The 14761-nt window shown below is 39.8% G+C and overlaps 1 protein-coding gene across 1 annotated transcript; it reads left to right on the top strand.

Moving 5' to 3' along the window:
• Window positions 1-2629: 2629 nt before the first annotated feature.
• LOC121649868 (lanosterol synthase-like) lies at window positions 2630-12182 on the top strand. Its single transcript, XM_042000966.1, has 12 exons — window positions 2630-2643; window positions 3038-3206; window positions 3456-3594; window positions 3720-3828; window positions 4245-4366; window positions 6015-6111; window positions 6209-6344; window positions 7986-8094; window positions 8357-8471; window positions 9321-9422; window positions 11741-11874; window positions 12016-12182. Exons 1-12 carry the CDS (start codon window positions 2630-2632, stop codon window positions 12180-12182), a joined length of 1413 nt encoding a protein of 470 aa, XP_041856900.1.
• Window positions 12183-14761: the final 2579 nt, after the last annotated feature.

A 14761-nucleotide genomic window follows, 5' to 3' on the forward strand; every position in this document is an offset into this window, starting at 1 on the left:
CTTCTTCTGTGTTATCATCCTTATTTTTGATCTGAATGAGTCTCAGTTGATGCATTCAGAGCTTTCTTCTTAAGACTTTCTTGATTTGTGGTTCTCTAATATTCCAAATTTTAGTACTTAAAGACTTGACTCAAGCAACAATTACAGCTTGTTTAGGTGTGTTAAATGTGTTCTTCATATGTCCTAAAATGACATTACACAGTTACACTGTGATTACATTTTCACAGACTTCTTAAGCATCTTGTTCAAAGGCGTAAAAAATAAGGTTAATTCTGAGCCTCAAGTTTATTTGAGATCTAATCCAACTTTATTAATGAAGCACTTAAACACTGAAAAAAGGAATTGATTGTATAACTGCCTTGACTGTCAAGCTTTAACTCAAAGTCCATTTTAACACTGAGCTTTTTCAATGATTGGCTTGTTGGACTGAGAAAAGGAAACCATATATACAAGGAGGGACCCAGTGTTGTTACTTTGGTCTTTTCCTTATTGAAATTTAAGATACTGTGTGTACGATGGACATAGAAATTATTTCGTCTGCGAAAGGATCCAGTGGTCAGAGGTGCAGCGATGACTGCATTAACTACTTTAGTATTATTTTCATGTGTACTATCTTCTTCTAGGGTTCTTTTAAGGTGTTACTTATCCCAAACGGTGCTCTAGCACCTAGCAAACAGAGCTGGTAATGCAGTTTTCATGGCTCAGTGGGTCGTGTATGTGGACCCAAGCAGTGATCTAAAAGAAGAGAACTTTTTCCTCTATGAGGCATATACATTTGGCTGTCATCTACATAACATTGGAATAAAGTGTTGAACCAAACAGGAACAAATAGATGGAAAAAGAGGAGGGCTGAGTACTGACCCTTGTGGAACTCCATAAAACAAACACGCACATTACACACAGATATGTTGGGCTGGATTACAAAATCATGCTGTTTGTTCTCCAAACATCTCAGTGTGAAAATGGTATGGTCTTTGGTGAGGATTTCAAACACTGAGGAGGAGAAAGGACTGGCCCAGGGTGAGATGTGGTTCTATATAAAAACAGCAGCAGGTGACATTCAGGTCTGTGGATTGTCTCACTAGCAACGTTTACATGGACAAAGATTTCCTCTAACGGAAACCAATCTGATCAGAGATGCTGACTGATATGTTTACATGGATGCCGAATAAAGTGATCTATTGTGGGAGGCGGAGAAAAATTGATCAAATTTGATCAAATGTCTGTGTTGTTTCAAGCCTTTTGACTGTCGAGACAGTCAATGATCCTTAACTCTTTCAGTTTCCAACAAACACCTCTCCACCACAGTCCACTTCTTTTCTGTTGCTGCCATTTTTCAAGTCTTCCTGGAACTCGTCCACCTAACCCCTACATGATTCACGCATGCGCAGGAAGAATATGCACCACAGAAATAAAGTAAGAGTGTATACTAGTTTTTCTTCCTCTTGATCAGCTTGTGAAAGGTTTAAATTGGATTTGATCAGAAGTGATATGTACAAAGATTTCAGGTACATTTTAGCTCTGAATTATGAAGGAGTTGTAAATTTCATTGCCGTTTCAGGACTTTGTGTCAACAAACACAATATTTCTGTGCGAATTGTTCAGTTTTTTTTGTTTTACAAATTAAAAGACCTTCAAAACAAAAAGTCATGTTCTTTTTAAAAAAAATAATTAAATAAAAACAGCCTCTGTCATTTCTTTTTCTAAATGTAATGACTAAATATTGCATACTAGTGATTTAACTATTTAATACTCATTTATGACACTGTCCTGGAGGAGGCCATTACTCTGTATCAGCAACAAATGACTATAGGTGAAAAACATTCAACTAGTTGCTAATTATTCTCAGAATTCAACCCAGGTCTGACTCATCAGTGCCCAAAAAAAGAAAAAATGAGACAAAAAAAATCTCAGTCTCTACCGGGTTCAGTTAGTATGTTAAATTTTAAAGTTTTCTGGTAGGAAAATTAAATAAAAGATGAAAAAATGATGGCTGGCTTGAAAGAGTTGCCTACAAAAAGCATGGCCGGATGGCTAAAGTTTGCAAAGTGGCGTTATTATGAAATTAGACGAATAAAATGAGACTGGAAACTCCACTTCTCTTCTTTCCATATGTACGGGCATTAAGCTGACAAGGAAGTGTCTCAGCACTTTTAAGGATGTCCAAATTCATGATATAGTTATGATGATTTTAAACAAGAGCAGCTGGAGCCCGACAGCTGGTCTTGTTTACAGAATTGTAATCTAGAGAGAAGAAAACAGTCACCCTGACCTCCTTTGCTTCACATCATTTAACACATACCGTACAAACACATGGATAAACCAGCACTAAAACTTATGACATGCTTCCTCTGAGAAGATTTAAAAGTTAATTTCTGAAATTTAAGTGAAAAGTAAGGTTCAGTAACCATACAGTGAAAGATGTATATATGTGTAGACATATAAAACTATCCTCCAATCAGACTGCTGTTGGTGCAGAAGGAAGTTCTCTCGTTAAAGTGATGTTCTTATCTGTATTCCTGTGAGAGCTGATCTCTTCTCTCCACCCCTGACATCGCTGCCACTTTACTCACTCACAAGTCAGAAAACCTTCATTCATAAATCAATTCTGGATTCGTCAGGTGGAGCTATGACGGAGGGGATGTGAGTATTTCTTTCTTCTTTGATTTTATTTTTTTGAGCTTAAACAACATTAATTCAAACGGCTCAAAGTAGTTCCACTTAAACCAGAAGCACCAGTTATCATGTTATATGATGAGTTAACTTTTTGATAATCAAGTCATCTCTGTTTAAACAAGTTATTACAGTCAAGCAACAAGGCCTTTAATTCATCACTAACACAAAATTAATAAATTAGTTAAAGAAAAAATAAGCAACACATCTGCATTTTCTCATCTCCACATGTTCTGATAAGGTCTCAATATAGAAGTTGTCTGGTTACTGTGATGATCTCCTCTAAATGAAATAATGATAACAGCACATTTTAGTATATAAAATCATGAGGCGAACTACAACACAGTCTCTTCTGTCCGCTCAGGTATCTGCGGAGGCGAGGGGGTCCTCACAAGACCGAACCAGCCACAGATCTGAGCCGCTGGAGGCTGACTAATGTGGAGGGCAGGCAGACCTGGTGCTACGTGGAAGACCAGGACACCCCAGACAGAGAGCAGAGCATGCTGGAAGCCCATTCTCTAGGACTGGACACTGTAAGCCTTCAGTTGTTTTCTCTTTTCTGAAGTTAGACTGTCCTTTTTCATCCTGAATGGCACCAAACAAACTTTCTTGTAAATTTTTGTTGTAGATTCACTTTTTTGTGCTTCTCTCCAATTTTGGTTGAGTTCTTAAGAAGCAAATCCACTTGAAAACTAACGAACTATAAACAGACTTGTTAGAACAACTGAGTGAACTCATAAAATGAACATTTTCCTTCTGATTATTTCTGATTCTCCCCACAGAGTAAGTTTGTGGCCGACTCTCCTGCCGTCCACACTGCTGTGGATGCTGCTGTGAAAGGAATGAACTTCTACAGTCGCCTCCAAGGAGAGGATGGCCACTGGGCAGGGGACTATGGTGGACCTCTCATCCTGCTCCCAGGTAAATTATTCTTTTGTTTCCCACCAGACATGAGCACCATTTCTACTGCCATTCATGCAAAAATAAACCGGGAAGATTTGACAGCAGTTTTTTTTGTCATGAACTTTTTTTAATACACTTTCCAGGTCTCCTCATCACGTGTCACACGGCTAAGATCCCTCTGCCTGAGGCCTGGAAAAAGGAGATGGTGAGGTACCTGCGCTCGGTTCAGCTGCCAGATGGAGGCTGGGGTCTGTAAGTCAACAGTGTCGGTGAAATCAATCCACACTCTCGGGGAAGATAAATTAATAGTGAAAGAGTGAAAATACAACATGTGTTCTTCATGTTTTTTATTCAAAGACCCTGTGAAGGAGTGCTGTGTTATCATCAAGGCAACACAGTGAGGGAAGACAATACAGAAATGATTATGGCAAATAAATTTCAGCACATCCACAATCATTTTTATGAAGTTTTGATTATTTTAGAAACCAAAACAAGGTACAGAAGGAGTCATTAGTTATAAAGAGCAGTCTGAGTGGTAGAAATAATCTCAGTGACCTTCTATTCCTTCTTTACTTTATGCCACTTTGGAGCCTTGCAACCCAAACCCTGAAGTATGGGCATGGACCTCTTCTGTAAGATCTGTCCATGTTTTTCTTGTTTACCTGCAGACATATTGAAGATAAGTCTACTGTGTTCGGCACTGCACTGAACTACACCTCATTGAGGATCCTGGGAGTGGATCCTGATGACCCAGATATGGTTCGTGGCAGGAACAACCTCCAGAGCAAAGGTAGGAATAAACCAGGAACTGGTAACACACAGGTGGAGCAATGTCGTGCTTTACTAAAACATCCATTGATGAAGTGTTTTTTTTTTTAAATATACTTATTTAATCCAACTCAGGGTTGTGGGTAAGCTGGGATCCTATCCACACATGCTCACACTCACCCCAGGGATCAGTTTAGATGAACCATTTAACCTGACATGCTTGACGCCTGCATGCTGGACTGTGGAAGGATGTGAATTCAAGCTCCACACAAAAAGCCTCTAGCCCAGATTTAAACCACGGTCATTCTGGCTGTTAAATGACTGTGCACAACAAGACGCCACCAGACAAAATTGTGCAAAAACGAAGCCATCTGTTAATCTTTTAAGAGGTGAAGTTGACTTCTCTGGGCTCAGAGGGATCTGGAATAAAGAGTCACACAGTAGAAATGTGTTGTGATCAGTCTGATCAGTAGCAAGTGTATTGTGGTAGAAGAATTAGTATTCCTGATGTTTTTTTTTAACAACGTTGATGCTGTGTGTTCTGAACCAGAGAACAGGACCATCCAAGTACCAAAGTCAGGCTCTGTGACTGTATGGGTTTATATTACTGGCTTTAGCTAAAGTTTCACACTTTCTGTGGCAGCAGAATAATCACAGAAATGTTTAATGGAGATTTTAGAGCAACAAATGCTGCCATCAAGAGAACTTATTTACCAGGGATGTCATACATTTTTCAACAGGACCATGCAAACCCACATTCTGCTCATATTAGAGAGGTATGGCTGCAGAAGAAACGAGTGCAGGTACTGAACTGGTCGGCCTGTAGTCTTCTCTCTACAGTCTTAACCTATTAACCCTCTGTACAGAAAATATATTGATACCTTAAAACAAACAAACAAACAAGGATACTGTATACCTTTCCTTAAAGTAACACTATGTGACGTTCTGACCTTAAAATATGTGCTTCTGACTTATTTTGATTTATTCTACACATTCCTGGAGCCGTCATTGTCCTCCAGTGTCCTGAAGCTGACTAACTGCATGTCACATCTTTGGTTTCCAGCCTTCCAGTTTAGAGAAGAGACAGGTTGCAAGCAAGATGTGGAATTAGTCTTCATTAGGGGACACCAACGTGTTTGTATGCTTCCTCTGTCACATGCTCTGTATCCTCATCAGCTCAGTAGGGTGTCTTTCTAACTTGGTTTTCCTCATAAACTTATAATAAACCACTATCATAAAACATGTTAGCATTGGAGAAACATGTATCTGCCCTCTGGTGGTATAAAATGGTAATAAGTTTAGGCTTTCTTTGAAGATAAGGCCAGTTTTATTCACTTACGTTGCTTGGTGCATTACTGCTACATTGGTGTTTAGGTGGTTAATATTTTTAGCATTTTAATGATGTTTTTTACATTATTTATTCGTATTCAATTGTGTACATTTTTGACCAGTATCCAGTCTTCTTATCTGAGTATGCGTGAGAATGTGTGTGGCAGTGACTGTTTGCATCTCTTGGAGAGCTGTTTATAATGTTGTTCTGTTGTTTTTGAGTGTGGTGACAATAAACATTCATTTATTCATATTCTTACACAGTTTAAGGCAAGTTTTCAGGAACAACATGACAAAAATTCACCTGGACTACTGAAGCTCTCTGTGTGGTTGGTGTGCAGGTGGTGCTGTTGGGATTCCTTCACCGGGTAAATTCTGGTTGTCTATTTTAAACGTCTACAGCTGGGAGGGGATGAACACATTACTACCAGAGATGTGGTAAGAACCAACCGTCCATGTTGTTCTCTTCAACCAGAGATGAACATTTCCTCTCTAAAAATCGACCTGTTCTAAAAACAGCTGTGTCTGTTTTCAGGTTGTTCCCCACTTGGATGCCAGCCCACCCCTCCACCCTGTGGTGTCACTGTCGTCAGGTCCTCCTCCCCATGAGTTTCTGTTACGCTGTCAGGCTGACTGCAGAGGAAGACCTCCTGGTTTTCAGCCTCAGACAGGTGCCAGACCCTCCATGAACCACAAGAGGGTGCCAGGCTCATTACATTATTACAGTTCTTCTCAGGTGCTTTGGTGCATTTCTCACATGAGAATTAAAATTCTCATAACTATTAGTTCAAAATTCGCAACAATTAGTAATGTGTGCACATCAGACTAGCGTTTCTCATTGCATTGATCAAACTGAAAATGTTTCAGGACATGTAGCATTTCCTTCTTTTAATTTTCTGCTATTTCATGACATTGTCATTTGCTTTGGTCATATCAGTCAAGATTAACTGTACTTACAGCTGCAGAATAGTCAATCCCCATAAAGCTAATAGTCCTCATTTTATTGCTTGAGTCATTATATACAAACGAGTTAAACTAGTTATAAAAATCTGCTGATTTTAAACATTTCTTTATAATATTTTTAGAGGTGGAAGAGGTAGAAGGTGTACGACCAGCATCCACATACTCAAATGGCTCTACTAACAGCTATGGATGCAGGATGCAATGATATGACAGCAGAGTCCTGCAGAGAGTAGCTTCAACACTCAAGGAGATGCTTTCCTCGCTACGTCGCAAAGGATGTTATCTGATGTGATGTCAATGAAAATATGTGGCCAGACACACAGGAACGTCTTGATGAACAGGAGTGATTTAGTATGTTAAATACAGTACAGAATGTATGTTACTTTTGTTTACAGTTGTGCACAACTCTACCCAAGGGCTGATGCTTACTTTAAGTTTATTGTATATAAGTGACTGAAGTGTATGGTTTTTGCATAATGCTGTGAAGAAATTACTATAAGATGGCAAAGAACGTATGAAGTGTTCTCTGTCATGTATTTAGTAACCCTACAACAGTAATATGTCACTTTACTGTAGCTTTCAAATGCCTGTACATCAAGTGTGTAGTGCTATCTTGGCCATTTCAGGTAGTGGCCCTGAGATTTGAAATTTGACTTTTTTGTATTCAAAAACACAGATTATGGCCGACTGTCATGATGAAAACATGACTAAGCCATTCGAGTACCTTGTTGGTACTCAGTGGTGACAGGACTTTTAATTTTGATGACATTTACATAAATAATTGCTTTTGAATTGGAATTTTGGAATGGGCTATCTATTTTTAGCAAGTGACAGGCTTTTGCAGGTTATCCACTAGGTTCCGCAGTTTGTACAAATTATTCTGAGAAACGTGCGAACTGCTGTGCAAATGTTAGTTCTGATGTGAGATATGCACCAAAGCAACTGAGAAAAACTGTAATATTTGACAGAATACCCAAAAGTTCCCTGATCATTTTATTTGCTGAAAATTTTCTTAATTTTTTTGTTTTGGCAAGAAGATTAATTTTGTTAGTTATTCAGACCAGAAAAATCTTCCTTCCATTTTTCTGCAAAGTTATACAGCTTGTTTCCCTCTTGAACAGTTATAAGCATTGCTCAAACCCATCCAATTGTCTTTTTTAACCACTTTGTGTGCAATTTAGTTACATGTAGTAACATATGCAAGCAGATCGGACTTTATTACCAGTATTACAGGTTAATAATATCAATAAGTGTTTATATTATTTTATTCTCAGTGTCTCTTTATTCAAAAACATTAAATATTTGAAATCAAAGTTTGAGTAACTTATTTCGTGGACTTCATCCTCTAGGAGCTGTATGTCCAGGATTATTCCACCATTAACTGGCCTGCCCAGAGGAACAATGTGGCATCATGTGACATGTACACACCTCACAGCACACTGCTGACTTTCACCTACAGTATGTATGCACAACACAATGTACACCATGAAGGTTGACTCGCTAACAGCAGGCAGCATGGAGAAGCCAATGATCATTCGTGTGGTCAAGCGATGATTTCTCAACAACTGTAAACACAATACATCAGAGATATTTCAAGTATCTTAGCAAAATATACTAAATGCATAAAAAAGGAGTTGTGATTAAAGGTTATTTTAATGAAAAGATTTTCACCTGCTTCTTCTATAGCTCCTTTATATATTGTGTTCCTGTTAACTTTCAGTGGTTTTGAACGTGTACGAAGCTCACCACAGCACCACACTGAGAGAAAAGGCTGTTAAAGAGCTGTACGAACACATTCAGGCTGAGGACCGCTTCACCAAATATATCGGCATTGCAATGGTAATACTTGCATATTCAAAAGGAAGAGTTCAGACTGAACACAAGCTGAGTCTAAACTTCTAAGGGATATTTCATGCCTTTGAAATGTGGCTGTATGAAGTGTTTATGAGCACACATTGTTTTAACTTCAGTGCATCAAAGAAGATTTCTTAGAGGGGAGTTAAGCTAACAACTATATTATTTATTTTACACTTCTTCGTCAGACTGTTATTTACCATCTGCCACCACTTCCTTAGTGGAAGAACATCCATTTTGCTCTGTGCATAGTGGATGGTTAACGTATCTTACCTCTTAAAAGTCTCATCCTAAAATACCAACAAGAAAGTACAAACCTTGGCAAACGACTGGTTAAAAAAAAAAAAAAAAAAAAAGAGAGAGAGAGGCGCTAATTATATGTAGGCTATATTATTCTTGTACATATGTAAAAGCCCCTCATAGACAGAACAGAATAAAAGAAAAAAAATTACAGAATGAGGAAATTTCATTGGTGCAAGAAAATTAGCTTGCTAGCCTTAAAGAGTACGGCTTGAGATTATCTGGACCGGTCAATTTTCTTCTACTAGCAACTGGGCACTTGTTGCACACTTGTCTAAAAAGCAGTTCATTCCTATCATTTGCTTGAACTGCTGTAAAATGTTTAAGTTTAATTTGTTTTACTTAATGGAACTTGTTGTCGATAGCTGTTAGCTTAACTGTTAGCTGCCCTGTCAGAATTTCTCTTTATTTCTCTAAACTGTGAGCACATTGGCTGCTGTCTGCCACAATCAAGTCATCAGTTGACAATAAATACTTCACACAACCCCTCATAAGAAAAATAAATCTCTTTTATGTTATTGCTTTTCTCTTCATATCTCCAAGACTATCAATATGCTGGTTCACTGGCATGTCGACGGTCCCTCCTCACCAGCTTTTCAGGAGCATGTGTCCAGGATCCCTGACTACCTCTGGTCAGTCAGCTGCCACCTAAATGATTTTTAACTAAACAAAAAATCTTCATGGACTGTTTTTTTTGTTCTTTTTCAATTATTATTATTATTATTTTACAGAGATGAATAAGTGCAAAATAAAGACATGAGTTAGCTTATTAAGTCACATGAGGTGGAATTATCAACTACTCAACCATGTAACAGAAAAAAGAAAAGTGCCTGGAGCGCTGCTTGGGTGTAAAAAATGGTATTCCTCTGGTGCTCTTCAGTTATGGGATCAAGTTGAACTCATGAAAAGATTACTGAGGCACTCAAGAAGGTAGAAAATAAAAAGCCTTTATTATCTCATGGTTAATCTATTAAAAGATTCAGCCTAAGGGGCCTTCATCAGGGCGAGTGGCAAAATGTTTGTCTGGCAGCTTAATTCATGCATAAATAGGCTATCACCAGCAGCTGCTCTGTGTAGGCAGGTAGATGGTGACATGGTACCAATGACAATCACAGTCAGAGATTCACAGTTATATGTTGCTGTGACTCCTGATGAGCACGGGCCCATTGATGCCTTGTTAGATTGTATTTTAGATATCAGAGGGTGGATGGCAGAAAACTTCTTGCAGCTCAACCAGGACAAAACAGAAGTTTTAATGATTGGACCTGAAGCTGAGAGAGAGAAACTGGAGGCCAAACTGAAAACAGTAGCACTCAACCATTTTAATCAAGTAAAAAACCTGGGAGTGATTTTAGATGCAGATCTCAGTTTTGAGCCGCATATTAAAAACATAACTAAGACTGCTTTTTATCATCTAAAGAACATCTCCCGCATCAGGCCGTTTCTCTCTCGAGCCAGTGCAGAGACACTGATTCATGCTTTTGTCACATCAAGGTTAGATTACTGCAATGCTCTTCTTTCTGATCTTCCAAAGAAGTACCTGAACTAGCTGCAGCTTGTACAGAATGCAGCTGCACGTCTGTTGGGAAAGACCAGAAAGAGGGCCCACATTACACCAATTTTAAAGTCTCTGCACTGGCTCCCCGTCAGCTTCAGAATTGATTTTAAGATTCTCTTATTGGTTTTTAAGTCTTTTAATGGTCTTAGCCCACCCTATTTATCTGATTTGCTTTTATCTTATGAACCCACTAGACCCCTCAGGTCCTCTGGTGCTGGCCTTTGAACTGTTCCCAGAGTAAAAACAAAAACCCACGGCGAGTCCTCCTTTTATTTCTACGGCCCTTGTATTTGGAACAGCCTGCCTGAGGACGTGAGGGGAGCACCTAGTGTGGATATTTTTAAAAACAGACTCAAGACCCACCTTTTTAGTTTAGCATTTTAATAATTTCTTTTATTATTACTATTGTATTTATTCATTTATTTATTCTTAACACACAGGCTGTATTCAGCTTCTATTTATTTATCATTTATGTATTTGTTTTATCATTTTGTATTCTCTTATTTCACGGGTTCTCTTATTTTATGGGTCTTAGCAATATTACATTTATACCCAGGGTTGGTTTTTAGATTGTTTTAGATTTGGTTTTACAGTGTTTTATCTCAGTGTTTCCCCACACCACAAGACCCCAGAATTTATGACAGCGTTTCCTTGGTGCTTTTAACTTGCTTTTACTGTCTGTGGGTGGGGGGTGGGCTTGCTGCTTTTATGTTGGGGTTCTGGGGGATTTTACATTCTGTAAAGCACCTCGAGTTGCTGTTTTTATGTATGAAAGGTGCTATATAAATAAAGTTTCATTTGATTTGATTTGATGGAACTTATACAGATCAACTTTTGTTTGGAATTCACTGGCTGAGGTCTTAGGGGCAAAAGTAAGGCCGGTTTGTCCTTGCAGTGATTGATCTGTACCACCTGCCTGACGGTAACAGATGTGGTGACCAGGATGAGAGGAGTCCTGGATAAGCCAAAACAGAGGCAGCAGGAATGGTGCAGTTCTTCCAGTGTGAGGAGAGGGCAGCCCAAGATCTTTTGGGTCATGTTTATGACCCTTTGCAGTGATGTCCTCTGAGCCACCATGCAGCTGGTGTACCACACACACATGCAGTACACCAAGATGCTCTCCGTAGTGCACCTGTAGAAGGATACCAGCAGCCTCTAGGTGATGTTATTCATCCTGAGCATCCTCAGGAAGTCTGCAGTCTCTGCTGGGCCTTCTTCAGTAGCTCAGAGGTGTTCACAGTCCTGGTCAGGTCCTCCTCGAAATGGACTCCCAAAAAGCAAAAGTCCTCTACTCTCTCCACACAGTCCAGGCTGATGAACAGTGGTGGAATGTGTTTTTTTTCTCCTAAAGTCAATGATCAGCTCCTTGGTCTTTGATGTGTTAATAATCAGGTTGTTCTCTCTGCACCACCCAGTCAACTGCTCCACCTCAGCCCTGTATGCAGACTCATCCCCCCCCAGAGATGAGTCCCTCACCTGTGGTGTTGTCAGCGGACTTGACAGTGGTGTTACTGTGTTGTGCAGAGGTACAGTCAGATGTGTAGAGGGTATAGAGAGGGCTCAGCACGCAGCCCTGATGGGAGCCGGTGCTGATGGCTGCAGATGTATGGTCTCCCACTCTAACCCTCTGACTGCAGTCTGACAGGAAGCTGTTGATCCACATGCAGGTGGAATGCGAAAGTCCCAGGTCCCCCAGTTTACCCACCAGTTTATGAGGGAGGATGGTATTGAACGAGGAGCTGTAATCCACAAAGAGCATCCGTGTGTAGTTCCCCGCTGCTCCAGTTGGAGCGCTGTGGCTACAGCATCCTCCGTCGAACTCTTCGCCCTGTAGGCAAACTGGTGAGGGTCGAGACTTTTGGGTAGTATTTAGGTGATGTGACCCCATACCTCCCAGTTACACTATCAATTCATTTTAGAGAAAGGCTACTAGAGCTCAACCTGACTGGTCATGCTTAGATGCAACTTACTTCAACTCTGTAAAACATCAAGGAAACATCTTCAGCAGACAAAAACCTGACATGGTAAAATACTGTCAGTAAAAATGTAATATCGACTTAATACACTTCGTAAGGATGAGTTGGACCGAGTTTGATCCAGCTGCAGTCAATGCCTCAAGAGGCAGAGTATGAGGAAGGACACACACCTGTGGTTGCTATGGTTTAATATCTTGCTAGGTCTTGTCACATTGCTGGAATCATCCAAGCCAGTGGTTTCTGGGGTCCAGGACCCCCCGAAGGGGGTCTTCCAATTAACCCAGGGGGTCCCCAAGGCTTTAAACATTCAGAGCCATATTGATTATGTCCACACATTGTCCCTATTTTAAGAAAAAAAGCAACGCTATATATTATTAATTTAAGTTTGGTTTTTCATGTTATTGTTGAACCATTTCCTTATGTCCGTTGTCAGACGGTATCAGCATACTTCATTAAAGCTAGCCAATGATATTCGCCAAATATTACGATACCTTAGGGATAACTTTTAAGTTATATATTTTAAGTTTAAGTTATATATATATACATATGTATATATATATATATATAATCTAGACTTTATAAACACATACAAAGAGACACTGCGATTTGAACCCTTTATAATCTCGTCGTTCCTGCCTAGAATGCCATAGGCGGTGTCACCTGGGAAAAGGGGAAAAATATTGATAGCCTTATACTAATGGCATCAAAGAGTGACACACGTAGCAATGATGTGAACAATCTAATTTGATGTAATACAACAGCTCTGCTATTAATTCTGCTGCTCGAGTCCTCACTGAAACTGAGAAAGTGGACCACATCAGTCCAGCTCTGAGGTCTTTACATTGGCTGTCGGTCCGCCAGAGAATAGACTTAAAAGTTCTGCTGCTGGTCTATGAAGCTCTGGATGGTTTATGAACCTACCAGAACCCTCAGGTCATCTGGATTCAGTTTCTTATCAGTTCCCAAAGTCAGAACCAGACATGAAGAAGCTGCATTCAGCTTCTATGCTCCACATGTCTGAAACAAACTCCCAGAAAGCCTCTGAAACACTCAGTTTATTTAAATTCAAGTTAAAGACCCACCTGTTCTCTGCTGCCTTTCAATAGTTTTTATTTAGAGTCCAGTTCTGCATCTGGTTCTTTTAAGCTGGAATCTTTAAACTTGATCATGTTTTAATACTGTTTTTCCCCACATTAGAGCTTTATTTCTTGTATTTTATCTATGTTATCTTAGCCTTTTCTTTCCGTTTTTATTTATTTTATTTCTTTTAATGTTTTGTTTTTTTCATCATTGCAATTGTTATTGCTGCCTGCTGTAATGCTTTAATGTTTTATGTAAAGCACTTTGACCCTAACCCTCTTTTACATGAAATGTGCTATATAAACAAATTTGCAGTTTTCCTAGTACTAGGGTGCGTTATGCTGACAGATTTAGCTAAAATTTTAGGAACATCTTTCAATATACAGAACCACCGCCATCCAATATGATCTCAGTAATAAATGTACTGTAGAGTTCAGAAAATAGAAGAAGGAATAAAAAAAAGGAGTAATAAATAATTTCTGCCCTAAACATACCTGTGTCTGCTGGCCTGGAGAGGTCCATGCTCCTGCCTGTGGTGCATGTATGCTGCAACACATACGGATTTAGACAGCATGCCTCAAACCCTGGATGTTGCGTTAGACACTGCACCTCCAGCCTCGGGGTGAATTTTGATTATCTTTTCTTTGTTTAAGTGGGTTGGTTTTGCACACTTTCAAGTTGGGGTGGGTTGTAAATACCCAGCAGGCATCTACCTCCCCGCAGCACATGCTCTCATCAGCTGTGGCCACGGCCTCGCATTTCCCACACAAGCACCTATCAAACAAAATGTGTATCAGGAAAATGTTTATGTCGCCTCTCTCTCTCTCTCTCTCTCTCTGCAATGGTAAGTTTGATACCACGTAGTGTAAGTGGATATTAACTAGTATGAGTTTGGCAAGCATGAATACTGTTTTAGCTGACCCATACTGTTTTTTTTTTTTTTTTTTTTTTGTCTGGAATATGATAGTAATCTGTACGACACTGTGCTGTTATATAAGCTAATATAACTCTCACCAGGACACCTGCCCTACTCTCCACTAATTGTCCTCACGGTCCCCAACAATGTTCAATGGCATTATGTCCTCTCTTTTCCTCTGAAAGTCAATAATGACCTTCTTGGTTTTGGGGGTGTTAAATAGCAGATTGTTGTTCCCACACCACATAGTCAGCCCTGTAGGCGGTCTCATCCCCCCCTTGAGATGAGTCCCACCATACTGAGTCCCAAATTTGATGACGGTGTTACTGTGGTGGGTGGGAGTGCAGTCGTGGGTGAGGATTTAGAGTAGGGCAGCACACAGCCCTGTGGGGAGCTGGTGCTGAGGCTGAAGGCTGTGGATGTGTGTGGGCCCTCTCTCAC

The sequence above is a fragment of the Melanotaenia boesemani genome, chromosome 12 (assembly GCF_017639745.1).
Source record: "Melanotaenia boesemani isolate fMelBoe1 chromosome 12, fMelBoe1.pri, whole genome shotgun sequence".
Classification (NCBI taxonomy): Eukaryota; Metazoa; Chordata; class Actinopteri; order Atheriniformes; family Melanotaeniidae; genus Melanotaenia; species Melanotaenia boesemani.